Source organism: Crotalus tigris, unplaced genomic scaffold (assembly GCF_016545835.1).
Source record: "Crotalus tigris isolate CLP2741 ecotype Arizona unplaced genomic scaffold, ASM1654583v1 scf7180000018260.332519, whole genome shotgun sequence".
In the NCBI taxonomy this organism is placed as follows: domain Eukaryota; kingdom Metazoa; phylum Chordata; class Lepidosauria; order Squamata; family Viperidae; genus Crotalus; species Crotalus tigris.
Window position 1 is genome coordinate 15434 of NW_024096910.1, and position 27452 is coordinate 42885.

Genomic DNA, 27452 nt, shown 5'->3' on the forward strand with positions numbered 1-27452 from the left:
CAGGACCTGTTTGGTACAGAGATAGGAGGCAAGCAAAAATCTTAGTCATAAGCAGAGAACATGGGTTATCCTATCTTTGCAATTCACATTTTCAAGATTGCAAGGAAATGTGATACAAGCCACATCTTGTGCTTAAGATGGAACAAACAAATTGAAATTCAGCCATGTCTGTGAGCACAGTAGCCAATCTTCCAATATGCTAGAATGATGGCTTAAATTTGCCAGTTTCAGCACACAAAAAAGAACCAGTTGTGCTTATTCATCACAAGAGGCAACTATTCTTTAACAAACCTATTAGTTTGGCAAAGAAGAATGCTAGAAAACACAGCCTAGGATTAAACAGTTGACCTAATAACAACAACAAAAGCCCTCTGTAAGAACAAAATGTATTTGGGAGAAGAAATCTTTTGATTGGGGAGCAACTAGACAAAGGATTGGAAAAATTGGAGGGAGGCTGTAAAGCTTTAAATCCTGCTTGATATGCCACTTTTTTGGTGCTGCCTTCAGAGTTATTGCTATCATTGTTGAACAACAAAGAAAAGTAGCATGCTGGTGGGAGGAGAGGCAAGCATGCAGAACTCCCTAAGGTGATGATGAGAAGGTGGTGAAGTGGTGACACAAATCACTAGACACACTAAATCAACAGAGAAAAGGATATGGATAAGAGGAAATTAGATGTGGAGGCTTAAGAAAGAATTGAAGAATGTAGTAACAGAGTGAGAAATAAAGATGATGTAAGAAAAACTCAATATGAAATAAGTTATGTTCAAATTCAGGAACATGGGTGTAGTTTTATAGAGACAAAATAACAATCACAGGCATCAGCAGGGGCATATAGTGAAATGTGAATACAAGACAGAAAGGTTGGGATTTGCAATATGATGTCATGACACATATTTTATCTATTTGTTCTCTCCACTTGATTTGTAGAAGGCACCTTTGAGTGTTATTGCAATATGATACCACCACTTAAAGAAATCCAACATTTTTGACTACATATCCACGGGCAAAAGTAAAAAAAAAACAAAACAGAAATGTTTCTGTTTTTTTAAAAAAAAGAAATAAATTTCATTTCTGTGAAATCAGATGTATCACTTCTGAAATACTAAAAGATCATGATGGATTTTTAAATTCTTTTCTGTTTACCTATTCATAGCTTTATCTTTTATCTATTAATGCAGAGAGGAATAAGGCATCCTGAAAACAAAAGATGAGAGAGGGAGGCCTCTGAGATGCTGATTATTTAAGCACTTGGAAGCTCCTTTCAATATTGGGAGGATGAGCTTTGACTAAATGTGGACGTATGAGGAAGGGATGAGTGGCAACATCATAAGAAGATACTACTTCCGGATAATTTAGTCCTCTACCATTTAACCTAACAGCACACATTTTGAATGGGAAAAATATAGATTAGAAAAATCAAATGGAAGACCAGAACACATTTGTTGATTTTTTTTATTCTTGTCTGTTGGGAAACATAGCTAGAAATGTTTACTGCTAATCAACTTTTTTTAACCTTTTCTTTGTAACAAGACCCATTTGAAATAGATAATGTTCTAGAATGTTCTAGAATGGAATAGACAATATTCTTGATATTTTGGTTTTCAATTCCCACTGGTTCCAACCAGCATAGCCACGTCAAGGAAGTGGTGTAGTCCAAGACAACTGGAGGGTATTAAATTGTACAGGTAGTCCTCGACTTACAACAGTTCATTTAGTGACTGTTCAAAGTTACAAGGGCACTGAAAAATGTGACTTATGACCATTTTTCACACTTATGACTGTTGCACTATCTTCACAATCATGTGATCAAAATTCAGACGCTTAGCAACTCATATTTATGACGGTTGCAGTATCTTAGGGTCATGTGATCACCTTTTGCGACCTTCTGACAAGCAAAGTCAATGGAGAAGCCAAATTCACTTAACAACCCTGTTACTAACTTAACAACTGCAGTGATTCATTTAACAAATGTCTTCTAATCTTCCAGAACAAAATGTTATAAAATGAGGCAAAATTCACTTAACAAATATTTCGCTTAGCAACAAAAATTTTGGGCTCAACTGTGGCCATAAGTCAAGGACCACTTGTACTTCTGTGCCTTCTTGTTGAAAAACTGATCAAAAGTACTAGGAGGCAGTCAAAACATTCTGCATAATTCAATATTCTACTTATCTGATGCATTAAGTTTCATTCAGATTTCTCTCTCTCTCTCTCTCTCTCTCTCTCTCTCTCTCTCTCTCTGTGTGTGTGTGTGTGTGTGTGTAAAATCCAAACTACTCACCAAACTTAACAGTCAAATGTGCTGTAGGAGAACAATTATACTTCTGCCTTTATCTCAAGATAATTGCAATCTTCATTGGATAGTCATGAGTTTGAAAATCCATTCAAAACTAGATTTAGACTATAATTTGCAGTACATCATTTATCTCAGAAAAGACCCTCTGAATTCAGAAGGTTTTATCTCTGAGAACACTTGCATAGGACTGAACATTTTAATAGTTTAAAACAAAAGGTTAGATCCCTCCCTAACAGGAAACCCTTTTGCTGTAAGGGAAGTGAACTGAGCAATTTTAATAAGACACCTGTAAATAAGGCTGCCTTGTTTTTTAATGTACAGATTTTTTATTGACAAAGCTGGTGACATTTGGGATGCTGTACACAGCAGATGGGGTCAAAGCAGTCAACATCTTACGAGACTGCAAAGCTAAGCAGCTCTCCACACAAATCTAAACAAACAGATGCACAAATTAGAGCAAAACAAATCTGAGTAGTTAGATAAACTCACAAGTCAGAATGAGTACTGAACCATAATGCTCAAGCTGCAATAATAATAATAATAAATAAGATCTCTGGCTCTGCAAAGTAAAATATTGAAAATAAACCTCTCTCTTTCCAGTTAAGAAAATAGAAATATAATATTGCCCTTCAAGTTTAGCCAAAAATCCAAATTATATGTAAACCTGATTTTCATACGCAGAAAACTGAAAACAAAAGTGCCTTAAAAATACAAATTAAGTTTCTAGCCAAAATGAAAAATATTCATTATGGAAATTTATATGATTTTTTTTCTGTTTTAAAAAACTTCATGAATCTCCTGCATACAAAGTAGCAATAATGACAATATGTTTCCCAAAATATTTTTCATGTAAAGTTTACGTAATTTCCATATCTCTAAACATATTAGACTGCAAGACCCAAAGGAAACTGGACTTTCTTGTTCTTTTTCTTTCAAAATGTTTCACTTCTCATCCAAGACAATAAAAGCGTTAGTTGTGGAACTGAAGAAGCTTCTTGAATGAGTAGTGAAACATTTTCAAAGGAAAAAAAACCCCAAGAAAATCCAATTGGCTTTTAGAAAAAAAGAACTTTGGGACAACCATGAGCTGGAGGATTGAGAATCTCCATAGATATTTAGATTGTAAGACCAACTTTTGAATCAGGTTTTGACTCCTGGTGACTGCCTACTTGGCAAGTACTTTCTGGAAGTGATTTGCCTTTGTCTGCTTCCTAAGACTGAGAGAGTAACCACCAAGATCACCCAGTTGGCTTTGTGCCTAAGGCAGAACTAGAGCTCAAGGTCTCCCAGTTTCTAGCCGGATGCCTTACGCACTACATCAAACTGGCTTTCATTTATTTCATTTCATTTTGCTTTACTTGGTTGGTATAAAATTAATAAAATAAAATAAAATTCATTTATTTAATTAATTTTTATGCCGCCCATCTCCCCCTACAAGATGACTCTGGGTGGCTTACAAGTTATGAAACAAGTAAAAATAATTAAAACATTAAAATTACGCAGATTAAAATATTTTTAAAAAACTGTACTAAAACTGAAACTAAGTGAGCTAAGAGACGGATGGACGGGGATGAGGTCTTCTTACCCTGTCAGCCACACCTCCAGAGGTGAAGGCCACCAGCCTCAGGGCCCCACGCCAAGTGGCAAAACCAATTTCTAATAACCTTCTAGAAGGCCAAAAAGGAGGGAGAAGTTCTCATAGTTAACTTAGTATTTATGTATTCCTCATCTTTCACTTAGAGGGGCTATGAGATCAGAAATTTTACCTCTCCCCTTTGATTTACTGAGTCTGACCATTCATTTACCCCAGAAGTTAATCTTAACAGTTTGCTGTTAAGCATACCAATTGCCTAACTAATGACTGATACTTTATGTCATCTATTGGGACACTTTAGAAACAAAGAAGGTAAGGATATGTATTATGTCATCTTAGAAAGAATTACATATATGCCATTCCATTTCAAGATAGGGATATAGTAAAAATTAAATAGGTAGAAAGAAAATACTAATTTTCTATTTCAGATACATAAGAAATAGTTCTGCAAAACCATAATTTCCAGCTCATTTCATGTTTTGGATGCAGTATATTTTAACCAAATACTTAAAATCTGTTCCTACCAAAGACAGTTAAAGCATGCAATAGTAAAATTCAACAGATGTATTAGCTGATGTTTCCATTTCTCCTGAAGCAAGCATATTGGTATGTTATACCAAATATATGTTAAAATATGAAACATAAGTTGCCACATCAAAATGACTGCCTCATCAAAATGAGGAGAGAGAAAGCAAACAAGGCAACCAGCTTATTTTTTAAAAAAAAGAAAAAGAAAGAGGGGGAGGGAGAATATTATAAATCTCTTCTAATGAAGAAATTGCACATTTCTGAGTTAGATGGATATTTTTATTCCCAATTCAATTTTTAGGCAGAAATTAAACAAATCAGTACATTCTGCTATGCCATCTGCCAGATAGTTCTCAGTTCTACATTTCATTTCCAGACTGTGTATCTTGAAGTCTGAAATCATTATGCTGCTGGCAAGCAAGGTAGCAATACATGTGATGATGGAAGAATTGAGAGCAAGAGAGAGCACAAATGAGGAAATATCTCTTGTTATAAATATGGAACCCAGCTCAACCCTTTAGGAGAGCATAGCAGACCACATTTCTAGATAGGAACACTGGTAATCTGACACATGTGGATGAAGGAAGTGCTTTTAGAGCCATATCACCTACCTATAAAATAATGATTATCTATACTGAAACCAAATGGGGGACGTATAGAAAATGTTTATTCCTTTTTCCTTTGCCTTTCCCTTCCCTTTCCTTTCCTTGACTGCATAAATAGCATGCTAATATTACTAAACAATTTTTGTAATTTAATTCATTATTATTTTGATCAATTTACAGATGCAATCCTGATAGACTTCCTGTAACCAGATAGATTCCAGTAACCAGAAACAATCCATTCCATATTCTAATAAGAATTAATAGGAGGGTTTGCTACCATAATCCAACACTTAATATATTTTGTTATTATAAGCCATGTTTTTATCTATCTGCTGTGACTATATCTAGTGAGAAACTTGTCTTTATATTTTTTAGGAGAAAGCAGCCATATATCTTTATAATCCGTGGTACAACAATGACCATTTAGCATCAAGCCTGTCCCAGCCTACTTAATTCAGCTCATCACATCCATCATTCTATCTTTAATTATTACAAACTGTAAGGGGGTGAGCCCTTATTAAACCCAGCCATACAGCTCTCTTTCTTATTCCATTTTTTTAACTTTGCACAGAGCCTGAAATCGATAATAGTGAAACAAATAGCTTGCTCACTCTTGTAATTTATGTTGGTCATAATAAAAATTGTGCTATTGCTCCTTTGGATTGATACGTTTTTATTCATTTCATGGTACTAAAATCCTTTACTTGATTGCCTTTTAATACAGAGATATACACACACATCTTTTCCTGCTTGGCTTTATGACTTTAGATGAAAATGACTAGACAATATTGTTATTCCATGTTATTCCTGAGCAGAGAAGAGCCATAAAGAAAAGCTTTTCTCAATCATGTTTTTACCTTCTTAGAAAGTAATGGTCACAAAGACATACAAGTAAAATGTACCTATTGCACAAGTACCCATTTTAGATTTCTGATTTCCTGAACCTGCTTCATAAAGCTTTGAATTTCATTGTATCTGTTCAACTTAATGGAAAAAATAAAATGTCATAAATATTAATTACACGCATATATTCATTTTTATAATATCTTATTTACTATTCTGAAAACATCTTGGTTTTCGTTTACTTTATCTTACATTAAAAGATCTATTATTTAAGTTGTCTCCCAAGCTTCTAATGTAAATTTTCTAAGAAAGAGGATTAATCTCAAACTTTTATCTCTGAACAAATTTAGATAAAATTATATTATACATTTTGAACAAGATTGCATTCTACAAATTATAAGTAATGTTCATAAACAAGCACATGACACACTTTAAGAATAATACACTTTCATTCCTAAATTGAAACTCTGAAGAAAATGAAATATTTTACAGCTTACTTTTAAAATATTTTGGGTTTCATTCCACTTATTGGTCCACTCTTTGGTAAGTTCTTGCACCTACAAAATAAGCCAAAACAATACACATAGATTAAATCCAAATTTGAATTGATCACTCCAATTATTTTCTGACTGTTTCCAAGGTATTGGGTTATCCACTCAACATTACTATATCGTGAGTCATCTCATGGATCTTATTCAGTCCTAATATTTTTAGTCCCTTTTTATTTCAACATGGACACTAAAAGCTTTGTTGCAAAATTATTCTTACTACATTAATTAGAAAAGTTTACAATGTAAATACAGACAGTAATTATGCTTGCTGGAGTTATTTTGAATCAACGATGAAAGCATTATTTCATAGCATTTATTTATATTTATAGTGAATTCATTTATACCATTCAGTATACATAAGTTACTAATTCATAAATCCCTGTGGTTTGAAGCACTCCATAGGCGCTGAAACACTTTTTATCCGAACAGAAACCTAACAGAGACTGCAAGCTCCATATGCCTGGAATTGGGCGCTTGAGAAACGGAGCCTCTGCTCCATTTCTAAATGCGCATTGGCAGCCATGCGGAGCTTACAGTGCCTGAACTTGCACAATATTACGGGCACCCAAGAGCTTCCATCGACTTTCCTCTCCCTCAAAAGCAGAAACCGTGGCAAAGAGGAGACAGATCTTTTCAAGGTAAGTGAGTCTGGCATGGCAGGAATGGAGGGGGAAGCAAGAGATATCTTAGTGGGTTGGGGAGACCTTGGGGGCCTGTTTCATCACCAGCCCCCCCCCCCATGGCCTTCTCCATCCTGAGATAACTCATGTTCACTTAATGAGCCGCGAGTGTCTTAACGAGCAGGGAGTAATCTCGTTCAAGGTACAAGATTCACTCCCATGAATTCTCGAGTTACAAATGGAATGGGCAGGCTCCTTTACATTCATAACTCAAAAACTACCTGTATCCCTCAAAAGTGGTGGGACTGTTTGCCTAAGCATGCTTGGAGGTGGGAGCAATGAGCATTCTAGGAAAGCAGTCAGTGTATTCCCCAGTGTGCGCCTCTGTCCTTTCTTGTAATCACTTCCTCTCCAATGTCTCCACTTGGCAAAGGAGAAAGAAGACATTACCTAAAGAGATAACTTGACAGGCAATCTCTCCTGTACCTGATCTGTTCTTTTAATGTATATTTCCCATTGTGTACCTATTTAGTCTCTTGTAATCTGTCCTTCTCCTATGAGTGTGTGTATACACACATACACACACACACACATATCAATTCTCTTCTTGCTAATTATCCCAGCATTGAGATTAGCATCCCAAAGGGAAAGGAAAAAAGGAAAGTTGAAGTAAAATTGTAAGCTCAGTTACAATTCCACTTAAGAGATTGCACTATCCGTCTCAGTTGTGGTTGCTAAATGAGGAGTATTTGTATATACAGGTAGTTCTTAATATACAATCACAATTGAGCCCAAAATTTATATTGTTAAGTGAGAAATTTGTCAAGTGAGTTTTGCCCCATTTTTTGACTTTTCTTACCATATTTAAGTGAATCATTGCAGTGGTTAAATTAGTAGCACGGTTAAGTGAATCTAGTTTCCCCATTGATTTTGCTTGTCAGAAAGCTGCAAAGGGGGATCACATGACTCTGGGACACTGCAACTGTCATAAATGTAAGTTGTCAAGAACCCAAATGTAAATTATGTGACCATGGGGATACTACAACAGTGGTAAGTGTGAAAAATGGTCATACGTCACTTTTTTCAGTGCCACTGTAATTTTGAACAGCCATTAAACAAACTGTTATAAGTCAAGGACTACCTGTATATATGTGACACTGTGTGGAAGCAAAAACTGGACTTTGTAGAAGCAGGATAGAAAGATTATTTATACTTTTGAACTATGGTGTTGGGTAAAACCTTGAGAATGCCATGGCTAGCCAAGAAAACAAACAGATCACAGAATAAATCAATCTAGAGTTCTCACTCGAGGGACAACCAGATTCAGATTATATTTCAGTTACATTACACAAAGATCCAACTCCTTTGAGGAATCTACAATACTGGGAGAGGTGGAAGAAAAAAAAAAGCATAACCATCATCAAGTTGTGGGCAATTAATTTTTCCAAGGAACCACATGAGAAACTAGGACTGCTGTGAAAGGCCTCAGCTACTATCCTCCTGCCTGCCACCACTGCCCTGCTCCCTGCCACCACTCTGGGCCAGATAGGGCCAAACATAGGCCTGGATCTGGGTCACGTGCCATAAAACGCCCAGGTCTAAACAAGACGAATGGACTTCATTACATCAGGAATAGGTGCACCTATGATGTTTGGGGTTCAAGTTGGTGACTGGTCATCCTGGAGAAGGTTTACTTACATTAAGAGTTCACAATGACTTGTTGGCACATAACCTATCTATTTATCTATCTAAATATATGAACTAGTCTAAAAATGTTGGTGTTTGAGGTACCGACAAAATAAAACTTACTCGTGCTTCATTCTGTTGCAGTTTTTCTTCCATACTCAAAGCTGTTGGAGAATCCAGAAGGGCAATCTAGTTAAACAGATAAAACAAACTATTAGAATAACAAGACACATTACACCGTATTCAATGTTACTGTTCTGAAAATAACTGTACAATTAATCTTTAAATGGAACAAAGAGAGAGATTTATGGTATATGCTGTGCACAATTTTGTTATAGGCTACTTTTTCTTGCACTCAAAGCATCTACAGCAGAATTCCCCAATCTTTCCAGCTTTGCGGACCAGCCGGGGGGAGGGAGGGGATGATTCCACAGCGGCGGTGGGCAAGTCCACACACATGTGCCCACCAGCTGCTCACACAAGTGGGGATGTGCGCACACATGCCCGCTCTCCCGCGGTCCAGTTCTGAACAGATCAAGGCCCGGTAATGGGCCACAGCCTGGAGATTGGGGATCCCTTATCTACACTATATTTCTGCATAGTTGTGGAATTGTTTATGTACTTACTCATTTTTCCTCCTAAAATGAAATACAATAGCAATGAAATTAAAGAATAAATTAACTGAACTGATTGGATTACCTAAGGTGGATGTGTTTTTCTGTATGGAACACAATCCTTATTTTGAAAGCACATTTTATTTAAAATCCCCTCAGTACCTCTGAGGAAAAGATTGTGAACTGTTTTTTTTAAAAAAAAAAAAAGCAAAGTCCTGAAGTTGTCCATCAACAGTTAGCAACTAGGCAGCAAATTGAACCAACATATGTTAGCAAGACAAAATAATTTGATTACTGTTATTTGTTTTAATGGTATTTCATGTTATACACCACCTTGAGGACTTAAAGAAAAAAGCAATAAATCAAAACTATATAAATGGCAGGCTAAAATTTAAATGATACAAGAAAATTTTCTAAATTTTTAGTGATGATATCTACTACAATATTTTATTATCTTGGAATAACAAGATAACACAAGTTCCTTCCTTTTTAGAATGGTGTCAAGTCAGCAAAACAGAGGGGTTTGATGCCCCTTTCCAATGCAATCTTCTATTTGCCATCACAATCAGCTTCTGAAAATTGTAGCTATAGTACTACAACTTGGATTGAAATGACTTGCTGAAGAGGAATAAAATTCCTCTAGACACAGTCCCTAAAGGATTCCAGTAACTAGAGTTAATATTTCCAAAAACAATTACATTTTGCTTTAGTAATATTCTGCTATGACTTTGAGATAAAATTAATAATACAAGTAGCGACAACTTGCTGTAGAGAAAATGGACATGTACTTTTGCCCCCATTCGATCTCTCTTTACTCCCCACTGAATATGCATAGAAACCCCAACATAAAGCTTAGTTATTTGAATTTCTCTACTAATCACAACACTAATCACTGCCTTATAAGAAAATACACTATGTTTTTCAAGCCCAGACCTATCAGCTGGCAACATTGTTAAGGTATCAGGGACTAAGATGTAAACAAATACTGAAATACACATGTAAAGTATTACAGAACAGAGAATAGTGATGCTTCAGTAAGGAGTTATGGAATCAAGATTTAGAACAACTACCACCATCATGTTAATTTTTTTTTTATCAAGAAGAAAGACTTGGTCAAGCGTCTTTAACAGACAATGACTTTTCCTTGAAATGAAAGATCAAGAGCTCATGGCTAAAATTGCTTACCTCAAATGTCAAAGGCAGAGGACCCAAAACTATTCCTTTCCTCTATGCAAAGGACAGACCACAAAACACAGGCCTCAATGTTTAGATTTAAAAAAAATGTGAACTATCTATTTCTAAACCGTTTGATGGCTGATTCTTAACATATACAGTAATAGATGTATTTGGGGGATTAACCTAACATTCAACACTGCCCTAAATTGTCTCTCATCCACAGGCAAATTTTGTCAAGAAATATTTAGTCTAGAACCGATGCATATACATTAGTATAATTTAAAAGAGAAGATACTATTTGAGATTGAAATCACTGCTGTCCCTAACCTGGTTCCCCTGAGCAAGCAGAGTTTTCAGTCTGGCAATTTCAGCTCGAAGTTCACGAATTAGCTTAACATTTGGATCTTCATTAATGGTAGGTTTGTTGATTATGTTTTTAGCTCGGTTTGCATAGCGAAGGGTGCTCAATGTTTCTCCATAATTGACATCAGCAGGTGATATAGCTGAGAAAAAAGATTTCAAAATTACGTGATATCAATATCAAGTTTCATTTAGAAGTTTTAAAAGCTCCTTATGAGTACAGAAAAAGCAAATGGTTTCTTTTGCAACTACCGCCAGATTGGCATTTATAAAAAATTATTAATGCTGTTGCCATTTCTACACATGGCTCTAATGGGAATTTTATTACATTTCACTAGCTTGGGAATGATTTCATATGTCTATGATTTCCTTACAATTTTATTATTATGAAGAGTATTATGACACAAACTCTTCATTATTTTTCTCTCCACTTCTACGTAGGCCCATATTAAAAACCTAGATATAAAGGTTATATTGTTAAAAAATAATATAACAATATTGTATTCTCGGTACAACTGTTTAATGATCATTCTGTATGTCTTGCTAGTCAATTTAAGCTAAGAAAGCTTTTCTAAAATAGATAGAGCATTCACATAAATGAAAACACACTTACTTGCAATCATTATTGTTTTAGAATTTCCTCCTAGGCTATCTTTCAAAAGCCATGTCAACACAGAATCCCTGTAAGGCACAAATACTTGTTTTTTCTTTATAGGAGGGTTTGAGGCATCCTGAGATATGTCAGCTATGAAAAAAGAAGCAAGTCATTTTTATAGAAGGATAGATAATGAGTTAATTCAGTTTTGTAATGAATTAAACATAAAGCAAGGGATATACCTAAGGCAGAAATTACATTTCCCAGAGTAACTAGGGATTTGTTTATATTTCCTCCTTCTTTTAATCTGACACCTGTGGCACCAGTGGCATCTGCTCTCTCACTTCCAGCTAAGTCTACCAAATGTATCTTGCTGACAGTCTCGCATGGCATTTCAGTGTCAAACTTAGCCTACGGAAAAATAACAAGAACAAAATACAATAATCTGAATATTAAAAACAAGAGTTGCAGAGGTGGTAGCAAAACATTATATATATATATGTGTCAGTATACTAGAGACATCACCTTTGAATAACAGCTTAATCCCTTTAAATTTTATTTTAATTTAAAACATACAACTAAGATAAAAAGAAGTCAAATATATTTTGTTTTTCTTTTCCAAAATATAAAAGGCATGTGTAAAATACATGGGAATTAACATTTTGAACATATCCAAATATTCATTGACACCTCTTAAATCCACAGTGAATTCCCATTCATAAAGAAAGATTCTGGTATTGCAAAGATGCCCAATGGGTTTTCAAGTTATATTTTTAAAACAGCAGTTTTTAAATAATGAATTTGCTCTTATAACAAGCTATTGATTGTCACTGACCAAGCTATGTAGTTAAGCAATGAAACCTGCTTTACATATATATATTTAAATGAGTGCAATCTTGTAAGATTTGTATATGCACATTTCCCTTAAATTATTTGAAAATTCTTAATCACTTCTTTTTCCGAACCATATCTCCAAAAGCTGGAATTGAACAAAAAATAGAATGCGCTGGAATTCCTTGAAAAATTTCTAGAATGCTATTTGTGTATTTATCTATCTGAGGTAACAAGTCTAAACATTGAGATATGCTATGTATTCAGTCTACTAAAAATGGTGGTTTATTTACTTCCTTTCGAAAAAATACAATTTCCTCTTATTGATATAATCAGAATAAATACTGAGACTCTAATTAGACATCCCAACAATTTTTATAGTAAAGCAGACAATTTTTATAGTAAAGGATCAGGCTGAGGGGTATCAATACAATCTTCATAGTATACCCTGAATACTTTCTCATGTGTTGTCTTTCTTAGCATTTATCCTGCATGGCTCTAGGGCTCACTTGCTTTACATTCAGCTCACCTAGTTCTTACAAAGAAAATATCAATGCAAGATGCAATGGAGAATGTTAATTTTTATCTTGTAAAGGCTGATGCTCATTAGGGCTGAGAAGGACAGTCAGCCTTGTGATCACCCAGCTAGCTTCCATGCTTATGGGAGGACTAGAACGTGGATCTCCCTACTCTTAATATGGCCCCTTAACCCACTGCACCACACTGGCTCTCATTCCCCATTTCAAATATTAGCCCAGTAATTAAAAATAAAACTGTGTAATTAACAGTAGGATTAAGCAGATAAGTAGGCTTATTTAGAGTTAGGGAAAAGCCATGAAAGAAATGCTATCATTCTTCCATATTCCTATCAAGTGTGGGGTTAAAAGTAAAACTAAAAGAAATTCTCATATCCAGTCACAAACTGTAAACATACTTCATACATACATAGTTTACACATATCAGGGAAGGATGACTGCCATTTAATTTATTAGAAAAGCATTTTTTTAAAAATTAAATGACAATAGAAGTTGAGTTGCAACTCAATGTAAGAAATTTCATCAAGATTTTTTTTCTTACCTGAGTGAAATTGATTGTGAAAATTGCATGTGATCTGCTGCTAACATCATTCATTCCAGTTGCAGCAGTGGTTCGATTTATATTTCCTCCTTCCATAAGTTCCTCTACATCACTGTAATTTTGTACTAAGTGTTTTGACAGATCTGAAAGAAATCCCAAATATAAGTAAGACTTTTGTGGTATTAGTTAATTAAACATAAGACACAAACAGATCTCAAATTAATAATACAGCATTTTAAAAGCTGTTAATAATATTTTTATAAATATTACAGATAAATATAAAGTGTCTTCTTTTTTCTTTCCTACAGTTACCAGAAGTGGGTTCCAAGCTTCTTTATGATTATTAAATATTGGCAACAAGTTAGATTTTCTATTTCTCTGGTACCCTATTGCTTTTTTCCCCAGTATAGCTCTTTCCCCTCTTACTTCATCTTCCTTTTCTTTTTTTTTTTAACTTGAAGAAAGCCAATTCCTTTGTGTGGATCATCTTAAGTTCGGTATTCTCTTTTTATTAGTACTTCTAATTCAGTACTACTGCACATAAGTAGAGAAAACAATATAGCAACTACATGAATGAACATATATTGCGCTCTCTCTTTCTCTCTCTCTCTTTATGTATATGTATATGTATATATACATACATACATACATACATACATATACATATACATATACATATACATATACATATATATATATATATATATATATATATATATATATATATATATATGAAATATAGGGATTGTTAACCTGAAAAAAAATCTGCAGTCTTTCTAAGCACTTTTTATTCTTAAGGCACCATGAAATAAATTGGAAAAGAATATATTATGCCAATTATATTCTAATAAATGCTCTTCTATCACAACTGCCTAATTTATATGGTAGACTCATCAGTAGTTTCCAATTACTTAGCACAGTGGTTCTCAACCTTTTTAATGCCGCGACCCCCAACCGGCCGTAAGTCGAGGACTACTTAACCAGTCGTAAGTCGAGGACTACTCAACTGGTGCAGCACCGTTTGCAGAATGGGACTTTTGGCGGGCTCAGCAGGGCAGAGACAGCCTGGACAATTCCTATTGGCTTTTGAAAGCCAGTAGAATTAGACTCTATTCAAGAGAGTCTATTCTATTGGCTTTCAAAAGCCAATAGTATAAAAGGGAGTAGCACAGCTAAGGAAAAGGGGGAAAAAATGGCGGACTGCGTTGTTTGGCGACCCCCGTGAAATGGTTGTTCGACCCCAAATGGGGTCCCGACCCACAGGTTGAGAACCACTGACTTAGCAGAACATCAACTCCAGAAATAGAAAAAACGTTGAAATTCACCAAGCGATTAGGGTGCAGCTACATACATTTAGTAAATCAAATATGGATCACAGAGGTTTATAACCAAGACAAATTTCTGCATTCATACATACACGTAGGTATCCAATCAGTGGAAGTGTATTAAATTGTTTAAAACCCACCTTCAACATAAGGTCCCTCCTTTGGATGTTCACGAATTCTTAAATTATTTGTTTTTGAAGACTTGCGCCTCAGTAAATCCCTGACATGCTCATTGTAAATTTCCAGGTAACTGAAATATGAAATAAATGTACTATATATCAAAACATTATTCAAGTTTAAAATTTCATCTATTCAACTGAATCAAGATTAATAGTTTAGTTGCAGCTCTCCAAGGAAGAAGGCTAGACTGATTTTACTCTTCCCTAGGTAGCCTGTATGTCATCTGTCTTACTATTCCAGATAAACCATCAACCCTCTAGAGCACTTTTTTCAAAATGCCCAGTCATCAGAAGAGACTCGGATATGCTTCCAACAGTTTCAAAGAGGTCAGAAATAAAGAGCAGGCCTTCTACATAGTTAGCATTTTTATACATTAGGGAAAATAACAAAGACTGTGCTAATGTGTTGATCAGTTCTCATGGGCAGTATTTAAGAAGGGTACACAGGACTGCCGTAAATGGAGCAAAACAATCAGACCTTTTAGGGACTAAAACAGAACAGAAACTGTGGAGAGGGTGCTTGTTTCATTTTTAAACAAGGGTATAGAACAGTAACTCAGTTAAAAGATAAATCAATTCAGAAATCTTTTGTTTCATTCATTCTTGCACTGCATCCTGACTCTTGAAAATTCTTTCCTCCCCCTGAATAAACATGCTGAACTACTCGTCTAATGAAGAAGCAAAAATGCAGCAAAAAAGGAGAAAGAGATGAGGATGTTGATGATATAGCCATGTTGTCACTATGCAAACATACCTGACCTCTGTTCGAAAGGAGGCTTTATTCCATCTTGTTTTCTCATTTACTCGGTTGAATAATCCTTCACAGATCCGAGGTATTAATCCAGTATCTCCCTACCAAAAAAAATACATTGATATATACTACAGGGGTCTTCAAACCTGGCCCTTTTATGACTTGTGGACTTCAACTCCCAGAATTGCTCATATATATATGTATGTTTTCGTAGATTTTCACGGGTATAGGTATGCAGGTCTTGGTGTATTCGGATCTTTTCCCGTGTAAGATTGAGAGTATCTTGGCGACGTTTCGACGAGGTCCCACTCGTCATCTTCAGGCTGGGGTCTTCGGCTTCGTGCTTGTGCGAGCAAAGTGTGATTGAAGCTGCCGTCTCTCTATATATATTGGTGGGGGTGTGTGGAGTGCTGGCTTAGTTGCTGTAGGTGGATTGGTTGACCGTGTAGGAGTTATTGTTTGTGGATTGTTTGGCTGTTTCGTAACATCCTGAGTAGTTTTGATGCTGGCTGTGTGGACATGAAATTGATTTTGAAGGAACCAAACTAATCTCCAAAACTGAACACCACAACAAGAGAATTATGGAAGCCATCGAAATAGAAAATCACCCCCCACAACATGAATAAACATGACGATACCTCCCGCCTACCAGACATCTGGAAACTAGCCCTAATCAACAAACGAGTCCTAGTCACAAAAACTGACATCGGACCCAGAACAACACAGTACGCCACCACCATTCACCCTCACCAGACCCAAACCCAAACCTATCCCTCAGACGAAATGCAACCACCATCCAGAAGCCAGACCACGATGACATCACCAGCTGCTGCACCTCCCTCCGACCCCCACACAAAGCAAACGGACACACACCATGAACACAGAGCTAGACCACAAACTCGGAGCCAAACCAAAGCCCGGTATGTTACTTCACAGCCTTCAGCCCTGGACATCACATCACAGAACTCAGGAGGTTACAACGCCAAAGCTCAGGATGTTACAACACAGCCAACCACCCAGGATGGTGCAACACAGAACTCAGGATATCACTGCACTAGATCTCAGGATGTCATCACATAACCCATTACCCAGGTCATTACAACACAAAAGACTAATGGGCATACAGCCAGCACCTCAACTACTCAGGATGTTACAAAACAAACAATCCACAAACAATAACTCCTACACAGCCAACCAATTCACCTACAGCAACTAAGCCAGCACTCCACACACCCCCACCTATATGTATAGAGAGACGGCAGCTCCAATCACACTTTGCTCGCACAAACACGAAGCTGAAGACCCCAGCATGAAGATGACGAGTGGGACCTTGTCAAAACATCGCCAAGATACTCTCAATCTTACACGGGAAAAGACCCGAATACACCAAGATAGATAGATAGATAGATAGATAGATAGATAGATAGATAGATAGATAGATATATATATATATATATATATATATATATCCCACCTTCCTTGTCAAATGCAGAAAAGCAGGAGTCCAGGCAGTTCAAATGAATATATAGGTTTATTGCAAGCTTAAGCTCTCTGCAAAAAGCTGAACTACTAACGGTCAAAGCAATTTGACAGTAGTTAACTGTCAACAGAATTCAAAGTGGGCAGAACTTACATATCTGGTGGTCACAAAGTGACTTGAGACTGGTGACACATTTGATCTCTTCCTCGGGCTCAACTGATCATTCATCGTTCTCCGTGTATACAATTTGGGGAGGCCAGTATCACTAAATAGCTCTTCACATGTCTAGTTATACTTACGAAATGTAAATAAGCAAGTTAACGTATTTAAAATATTTGTATGGCTACCCAGTTCAATCGAATAACTCTGGGAAGCATCTATAAAATTCTACAGAGCTGAACAAAAAGAATATAAAACCACATTATGTAAACCAATACACAAATGATAAAATAATGAAATGGTGATCCAAATGGAAATAACATTCTCATCTACTTGGGGCTCCAAGAGATCATCTCTCAAAGGTTTTGACAGCCTTTCTAAATGCCATCAGGATCAGGACCAATCATGTCTTGGGAGGAAGGATGTCACATAAGACAAAGATCACTACCAAGAAGATGCACTCCTCAGTCTCACCATATGGCTTGTTTCTCTGATGGAATATGGAGTACAGCCTCCCTATGTGGAGGTATGGGGTGGATAATAGCAATAGCACTTAGATATATATACCGCTTCATGGTACTTTACACCCCTCTCTAAATGGTTTATGGAGTCAGCATATTGCCACCAACAATCTGGTTCCTCATTTTACCAACCTCGGAAGGATGGAAGGAGTCAACCTTGAGCCGTTGTGAATTAAACTGCCAAACTGCAGGCAGCTGGCCAGGCAGCAGAAATAGCCTGCAATACTGCATTCTAATCACTGCGCCACCATGGCTCATGACTTTTTTTTTAAATTCTTGCTTTTATCTGTGCCAGATATTGTTAGCACTTTCTACACGTAAAGCATTTATTAAAATTATGTTTCCTAATATAATACAAAAGGCATCAACTTGTAAGAAGTATATTCTGAAATGAGTAACTTACAGCATTTCCCATCATTGTATAAGACTTCCCAGATCCAGTCTGTCCATAGGCAAAAATACAAGCATTATAACCTTCAAAGGCAGATTGGAGGACATCAACTCCAAGGTTGTTAAATACCTGGGGATCCAAGAATGACAGAAAGTAAAATAAAATTTCAAAACATAATTTAAAATGTTTTTAATTCATTTCTGTAAACTATTACAATCACTTTAGTACAATATACTGCAAGAACACTAACTTAGCAAGCATTTATTAGAGATGGTCAATTCAAATATTTATTTAGAAATATAATTCATATATTTCACCAATTGCACACTAAGCAACATACAGTATTTTACAATATAATCTTGGATGGTCTTCTTAAGAGTCAGGTCAGGTTCCTTATTTCTTTTTCTTTCTTTTTACTGTTAGATTTACAGCTCTCTTTAAAAATATTTATTTTTTGAATCATAATAAGGACATGAAAATACTGAATGTCTTAATATTCACAACTTGTCATCCAAGAAGGCTATGTGAATATTATACAGGTTAAGCTTAAGGTCATTAATGTGGAAGTAACAATTTATCCTTTTGGACTCATTCCCAGGTTAATTATTGATAAAACTGAAACATCTGTTCAAAAAACATAAGCATGATTTATATTCCTTTACATTCACAAGGGAAAGAAAAATCCAATGCAACACATCAGAATTTTTTTTAAAAAACCACAACAGTTTCTAAGAAAGTTGCAAAGTAATTAATGGACATTTTGTGACAGAATTGCTGGTTTACATGATTTCATATTGCTGGCCAAACAGAACAGAAGATCACAATGGAAAAGAATGTGGATGTGTGCATAGGAATGGGAATGTATATACCTACAAATGAGCATGGCCAACACATGTAGGTAATTTCATATATAATAAGCAGTTGAAATAAGCAGTTTTAAAATCATCTCTCAAACATTCAAACAGTAAACGTTGGCATTATGTTTTCACTCTGAGTATTATTAATATCATCGGCCTACCATTTCCTGAGATGCATAATTTGGCCTTTCAGGATCAGCAGAGAAGTAGGAGAAGTCATATGTAAATATTTTTGTTCGTTCTCTTCCCAAGTCCCCAGTTCCTCCCTCTGGGATCTAAATAAGTGATGAACACACAAATTACCACTGCATTCTATACTAAGATAATAACTGTATATTTCTTTTTAAAACGTGAATATGTAGTGAGGTGAATATGCTAGTGCCTATCAGTTTCCTAAATATTTAAAAATACTTCAAGAAAAGCAATTTCAAAAATTTATCCTCCACTACTCATGTCCTATATTATTAATATATCCATTAATTTTATTCCATAGAGAATCCCCATCTGCACTTGTTTATCCATGAGTACTGGCAAACTACTTCTACCATTTCCAAGAACATAGCCAAACTCAGAGAAAGAAAATGAGGTGATCAAGTTACATTTCTTTCAAAATTAATGGACTGATTCAATAGATATTCTAGCCTTTTATCATTTACATTAAGGTTACAGAATTAACAGGAGTAAAATAGAAAGGAAAACAAAAAAGAGAATTAAATTCCTTATTATTGCAATTAGAATGCCCTTTGATTAATGGGAAAAGTTAATTTTAAAATGCACATAAAATTAAAATGCCATATATTTTAGTTACTTACTAAATGCAGGTTAAATATATTGTATCAATTTCTACTTGAACTGAGGAAGATGGGCAACTATTGTGGCCACTGACACATATTACCCAGTTTCTCATGAGTTATTGATATGAAACAAAACATAGAATATGCTAACATTTCTGGATAAACTAACCACAGCTATAACAAAGAACCTTCCCCCAAATGAAAAGACTCAAGCCTACTTATTTGTTTGATATCCTGGTTATCATAATACTAGCCTTCATATCTTCCAAATATCAAAGACAAGAAAGAAAGTGTTCAAGAGCCCTCCAGAATTTGGTATAAAATGTGCAGCAGTATAAGTGTTTTAAATAAATAAATAAACTATTAGTGTAAAAAAAAAAAAAACATTTCCCTATATCGGGTACTGCTAAATTCTTCAAATCTTTTGTTCTTCTTTTATGATACTCATCCTGTCCTCTGATTTTAAATTCTGATAGTGATTTGTCTGCTACATTTTGTTAACAGAGGAATCAGAAGGATACACTAAAATAAAAATGTTTCCAAAGTGGCTGGATATACTTACCTTTAAGTTAGTGATTTTTGTTTGATTTTTCTCCATTGAAATAATAAACTTAGCATCCAGCTCCTGTTCCCTGCAGAGCAAAATACTACAGTAAATTAACATCATGAAAACTTTATTATGATCAGAGACCAAACTTAATAAATTTATAAACACTTTATCATCTTCAAGTTCACCCAAATATATTGAGATAGTTATCTGATACAACGGTGTGGATCTTCTAGACAGCACACACTTGTGGCTAAGAAGCAAAAATTGACAACCAGAAGTAACTCTGTCTGCTGTAAAATAACTTATACATAAATTTATAAAAACTCTCAGATCATCCAGGCAATTTCTTAAAAAGCAGTTGAAGTAGCATAGAAAGATATGTTCCATAGATTTAATTTCACCTGAATCACATGGGCATAACATTTAGTAGAATCTTGCTGAATCTGCTCTCCAAGACTGCTGAAGGGAGACCATTACATAAATCATAACATAAATTGTATGAAGCAAATCTATTCTTCCATGTCTACTTATTTTACATTTTTTCACTGTGTGGTCTCTGTGATGTTCCTTAGCACTCTTGAGAAGTCTTTCACTTCCTTTGATATGCACTACAATGAGGTCACTGTTTAAATTGAGTCATACAGATCAATAGTTTCTCCAGCCAATCTTTTCTACTCATCGTCCCAAAATACAATTCCACCTGCCTTACAGTTTCCACTCAACTTCCCTAAAAGATTAGGTACATGGTCTCAGAAAATCAAAAACAGAGGACCAAAGAATGGAATTTGGTTATTTAGAACCTCTGCCTATACATCAAAATATTGAATGTAACACACCAAGATATTATTAAATATGTGTGGAGTACCAGAGGAAATACAGGGAGAAGAAATGTGAAAGTACAAGAGTTGGAAGGGTATATTATTGTCAGTATCCTGATTATATTAATTTTAGTGAGGACGTTCTGTGTAAATTATTTAGATTAGATTAACTGTGCTTTCATTTATACAAATTACCTGATATTGGTAAAAATATGCCACGTCTTGAAAGTGGACAAATAGGATTGTCCAGAAATAATGTCATTAGCAACACTATGAGACAGCTAGGAAGAACAAAAGATAGAGATCGGGCTGTGGAAGGACACTGTTATCACTGAGACAGAGTTGTAATTTGCTTCGAGGTTAAGAGTTTTGTCTGTTTGCCAGATGTCACGCAAATAGCTGGAAGGTTCTTAGATTAATTAAGAGACCTGTGAGCAAGCTCATCTGTCTTCTAGTTCAAGATCTAGGAAGAGCAGGATCGCTAGAGAGAAGAGTTCTTGTCTGTTGGTCCATGTGTTTTGGTGGTGGGTCGAAAGTGTTATATGATGTTCAAGGAGCAAGGATCAACGCTGTGGTGAAGAGCAGGCAATGTGGCTGGAGGGAAAATCCCTGAAGGAAGGAAGAATGTGCATCTGAAGACCCAGCAAGAGAAAGCAGTGTTAGAAAGTGAAATTTGCAGAGCAGATTGGCTGCAGCAAGGAACAGAGCAGCACTGGAAAGGGCTTGAAGTGTGGCCAAGATGCTGGCTTTTCAAGAGGCTCAGGAAAAGCTCTTTTTGCCTCTTTCCCTCTCTTCTCCAGCCAAGAGTGGAAAGGGAAAGCACTACTAAGCTAACAGAGTTAACAACGTCATGATTAAATTTAGAAGCTGTATGAAAAAGGAATTTTTAAGTATATTACTTTGCTAAGATCACTTATGAAATATGCACACAATTTACTTTATTTGCCCTGTAACAATAAAAATCACTTTTGACATCTGCATTAATTCCTATGTTCTTCCTACCCTCTGACACAGACCATCAGATGCACAACAATATGGAGTAGCTGCTGGATGTTTCTTGCTCTGCCTTGTTTTCTTATTAGCAATTATGCTTGGGCAAATACAGCATCGGTATAAACCATAAGAATGAGGAATGGGAAGAATTTACAGGTAGTCCTCAACCTATAACTGTTTAATTATGGTTTGAAGTTACAATGGCCTCGGAAGAAGTAACTGATGCTCCATCCTTGAAATTATGATCATTGCACCATCCTTGAAGTTATGATCATTGCACCTGATTCCCAGTAATGTGACTGCAATTCAGATGCCTGGAAAGCACTTTACATTTACGATGGTTGTAGTGTCTTGTGGTCACATGATCATAATATGTAACTTGTGGCTGGCTTCGGATAAATAAGGTCAGTTGGGGAAGCTGGACTCCCTTAATGACTGCAGTGATTTGCTCGATGACAGCAGTAAGAATGGTTGTAAAACTATCCAGTCATTGCATCGTTTAGCAACTGAAATTCCAGTCCTAACTGTGATTTAGGACAGGAACCTGTCCTCCAGGCATTTGTTTTTGGTGGCTGGTAAGATATAACAAGTAGGGTCTACTAGGGTAGGTACAGATAGTACCAGGAAATGAAGCAAAAGTGATTACAGTAATAAAATATTAAGTGACAGGCTAGAAGATGGGCTAGAAAAACACGTGATGGGCTGCAATGAGTTTTGTCAGAAACTGGAAGAATAAAACTGCTCAAATGTATTTGGACCTCAAATCCAACTGAAAAAGTCTTATGGAGATGATTCAATCAACATTTTGTGAGGTTATCTATCTACTGAGCTCACCACTCAGCAGCTTTTGATACCATTCATCTGTTATTCCCTGGAATATCTCCAAGGGTTGGGAACAGAAGACACTCTTTTACATGATTCTACTCTTCCCTGTGGGGAAGTATCCAATTAGTGTTAGTCAAGAGAAGTAGTGTTTTCTGGGTTATAGCCCTCATTCTTTGGAACAGCATATTTCCTGAGATCAGAGTAGCTCTCACCCTGTTGTAACAGATTTTATGAAATCTGTTATAATCAAACTTTTCAAAATATAGGAACAGTGATAGTAAGTAGTGTGCTCCTGTCATAGTTTCTTGGTTGACACTTAGGGTACCAAAGTTTTGTAATTATATTTTGCCATCTTGTTTATTTTGAATTTTAACTTCACTTGTATAAGTGAGGTATATAAACTGCTCAGAGTCCCTTTGGGTTGGAGTGGCATATAAACACTAACAATTTTTTTAAAAAGTGCTGGTCATCCAGATACAAACGTTAAGTGGAAGAAACCAATCATTTATATCCATTTCACTCTGGCTTTAGGCCTGGATACAGCCCAGAAACTGCTTAGTTGCCCACATCAATCACCACACACGGAAAGAGAAAGACATGGAATGTGCTACAGCATTGACTCTCTGAGCCTCTTTAACATGACGGATTGTGGCATATGACTGGAGCAAGTCAGTGGTATCGAATTGGAAAAATTATTTGTTCTGTCCTGGCTTTGGTTTTGTTCTACCTGCAGGACTGGCACCAAAAAGTTGTAGTGAAAAACTTCTATTTGGACACTTTGTATTTAAATTAGGGGACTCAGCAGATTTTTTTTTTTTTTATTTGACCTGATGTTCAACCTGCTGGAGGTGTTTATCCAGATGTTTGGAGCATGGTATCATCAATGTGCTAGTGACACTCAACTCCTTTCTACTTGAATAAGGGAAAACTATGGATGTGCTTAAAAGTTGAATGGAAACATGAATGGAATAGATGGGGTTCAAAAAGCATTAAGCTGAATATTAGATGGAATAATTGAGTACTTTTGTTTTCAGGTCTAAGCATTAGGAAAGCTTCATCTTGTAGATGAGAACACTTTACTTCCAAGAGAACAATTGCATATCTTAAATATCACCCAATTCTTTGCTACTAAAGGCACAGTTGCTCAATATTAAAGAGGGCCTATGTTTAGTCTCGGCTAAGGAACCACCTTATAATGCCTATCAATTTTATCTGAAAACCCTTAACATAATTTTATCTAAAGGAGTTTACATGTGACATTGTTACATAGAGTTTGCTTGAAGAGATTGAACTTTCATTTGTTGCTACATAAATTATTTCCATAATAATGAAGGCAGATAAATAGTAAGGGAAATGCAAAAACAATTATGGACTTCAATCTTAATTTCATTCCTCCCACAAAAATTTCTATCTTCATCTCTTTCGAAAGACTTTAGGTCCTTATGTTCACATTAATCTTTTTAGAAAAATTTTCAAGATAGGATAAAAATTGGAAGAGAAGCAACATTCAGAGAATTGGGTTTGGGCAATCTGAAGTGATTCTAATCTCTTGCAGCATTCTACCTCACATATTTAAGAGGGAGTTATGATTTTTCAGAGTAGTTTGGATGGCTTGCAAGTAGCTATACAATATGGCAGAACTGATTTTTTTTTTTAAAAAATGACTGTTTATAAATTTGAGGAACCAAATTATTCTTCATTTTTCATACAGTTCTTTTGGACAAAATCTTTTATAGCCAGGTTTTATGTGTCAGGGATCTAATTTTCTATTAACCTACTTTATACTTCTATATAATCATTCAGAAATTCTGAGATAATACTGTATTCCTAGGTATTTATCTTACTTTGGAAACCTTGCTTTCATTCTTCAAGAAATAGGAAAAACAGAAAAACAGTTTACAGTACTTCATTATAGTAACATAGTTGACTCTCAAGCTGAGTTATAAATGTCTTTCTGCCACAATATAATTTGTTGCACTGAATTCTCTAACCATCAGAATACAACTGCCTGGCTTATAATCAATACTAATAATCAATAGGCAAATCCTCAGGGATATTTCTGCTTGACACATTATAATAAAGTAGTATTTCAAAAAAAGTTACAAGAAGCAACAAAGCTTCAGGATTACAATTCCAGTTAACTTTATAATGGATAAATAACTTCCTCTGCCTCCATTACTGACAATGCATTACTAACAAGGCCATAAAGACTAGCCTTGACCTTTTGCTATTGATTAGGAATGGATAGTAGGATACTGGATTGAAATTGAAAAATTAAATGGGTGGAAAACCAACTGACTAAAAACCAACAATGCAACATCCACCCCCATATATCAAATTTATATTGGGAAAGAAAAAAAGTAAATTTATACAAGCTATACCAAAAGATAAATGCATTAAAATGCATATATACAAAGTAGACTTTTTGTAGAAAGAAAAAGCTATAGGAGTATTTGCAACTACTAATCTGTAAGGCTGATGCATAAAATATGTTGGTGATAAAAAAAACTAAGAAACTCAGGAAAAAATTGTTATACAATACTGCAATATCCCATAACCATTTCCTCTGATTTGATCCTATTGACTTTATGAATACATTTTCTTGGCACTAGTGTAGAATTAACCTCCCATTATAATTCTCTGAGATTTTTCTTAAGTGTCTAATTGCAATTTAACCCTATTTTTTTCTTTGTGTCTCCAATTCAAATACTAACATGAGGGACCCTTCTTAGCTTTTCATAGTACTGTAAATCTAGGTTGAGTATGGGTTGCTCTCTCACTGGACGTATTCTATATATGATCAACAAAAAAGGTTACCAGCCCCTTACCAGTATATTAAAGCTAGGGATTGCAAATATAAAAATGCAAGGAATAAACCAAGTACATAAAATAATGGTTGAGTTTAATAAATTTATTTAGAAGCAAATGATAATTATTTAAGGGTTACTTTAATGGAAGTATCTAAACATCTAAATCTGACAATTTTAAAAGCAATCATTTCACAATTTGATTGTTCCTAATTAGCCAGTTGTCCTTAGTTTTGTATGACTTAAAATGTCATCAATAGTTCATTAATATCTTATATTTACTCATTTGGGGTACTCTTTGCTGAAACAGTAAGATGAATTTGAAAGCCTCAATAAATCAGATACTGCTGTTGCATATATACACATAAGCATGGTTTGCTTAATCTTCATTTACTGAATAAATCACAACATAAAAAAGGATAAGGAAATCTCAGTTATCATAATCCCAATTGTCTAAAACAAAATCAAGAAGGCATGTAACTTTTTTTCCCTCACTGTTCCCATTTGATTGCCTGAATTTCTATTCATTACAGGAAAATCTCAAAGACAAGAACTATTGTAAACTTTGGGGGGGAAAGTACAATCAAAAGATCTGCTATGACTACCTATACAATTTATTCTGGAATACACTGATAATTGTTATGTTATTGGTCGCAGATGGTTCCCCACTTAATCTGTTATCAAATTTCAATGAGTTAGAGGCAGCCAACAACAAGCAATCAATTGTTTACTGGTTTTTGATTATGGGAAAATGCAAGCTAAACAAATATCACAATTACATGTTTGGTAGAATCTTACAAGCGGCACACTTTCCTGAAGTTGTCCTTATATACATTTTTAAGAAACCACAATTATATTCTGAACAGAAAATATTTTAATAGACAGAAATATGCCTGTGTCTTATATAACGTATGTTTTGAAGTCCTGCCCACCCATGCGTCTCTACGTAAATTCGACTTTTTGAAAAGCTAACTTTCTTGTGCCTTTACTATTTAATTGTGTAGAAAGGGGAGGGGGCAAATGATAGCTTTACCAAAAAGGAGCAAGAAACCAAACATCCATTAAACGTTACAAGTAGAACACGAATGTCCTTTCCACCTGCTCATCGCCAGGCCTTTATTTATTTGGCTCTCCAGTGTCACGCTGGAAACACGCCAGTTTACAGCAGGCAAGAGAAGCAGGCAATCCAGCACAGGGTTGCGTACAGCATCGCCCTCGGAGGTTACTCTGTCCCTGCCAGGCCAGAAAGACCAAAGCCACCCACAAGACCCTCCTACCGTGGAGCCTAGGGGAGGAGGAGAGAAGGGGCTCGCTCTCTCACCTGCGGTTTATGGGCCTGACTCTCACAGCCACCTTCACCGAGGCCATGGCGCATATCCCGTTCGCGAGCGGGCAACCCCCCTCGCCTGCTCCCCGATGAGGACCCACTTTCCCCAGAGACGGGCACTTCCCCGGGGGCTCAAGGGGTCACATCCCTGCGAGGGCCGCGGAGAGAGGCCTCCAACTCTGACCACCTCCGCCTCCCACTCGACGCCCTGGGATTGGGAGCGGAACCTAGACTGCCCTCCTGGCGCCAGGAGCGGCGCTGCTGACGCGGCAACTCCCCTCCGCAGCCGACTTCCC

The 27452-nt window shown here is 35.9% G+C and overlaps 1 protein-coding gene across 1 annotated transcript; it reads right to left on the reverse strand.

Annotated features, from left to right (window-relative positions):
* Positions 1–2609: 2609 nt before the first annotated feature.
* Positions 2610–27452, reverse strand: LOC120310675 (kinesin-like protein KIF16B). The gene is made up of 14 exons (XM_039349343.1): positions 27151–27452; positions 20399–20468; positions 19204–19317; positions 18198–18314; positions 15638–15735; positions 14845–14954; positions 13380–13522; positions 11714–11882; positions 11490–11621; positions 10844–11019; positions 8850–8915; positions 6314–6426; positions 3885–3966; positions 2610–2729 (listed from the first exon to the last, which is right to left on the reverse strand). The coding sequence occupies exons 1-14, from the start codon at positions 27195–27197 to the stop codon at positions 2610–2612; spliced, it is 1557 nt and encodes a 518-aa protein (XP_039205277.1). The 5' UTR covers positions 27198–27452.

Coding starts and splice junctions, on each gene's coding strand:
- LOC120310675 (XM_039349343.1), bottom strand. CDS start 27,197: ATGGCCTCGGTGAAGGTGGCTGTGAGAGTCAGGCCCATAAACCGCAG. Junction 6,427..8,849: donor TGCAACAGAATGAAGCACGA/GTAAGTTTTATT, acceptor CTTATTTTGTAG/GTGCAAGAACTTACCAAAGA. Junction 3,967..6,313: donor TTCAATTTAGGAATGAAAGT/GTATTATTCTTA, acceptor TTGGCCTTCTAG/AAGGTTATTAGAAATTGGTT.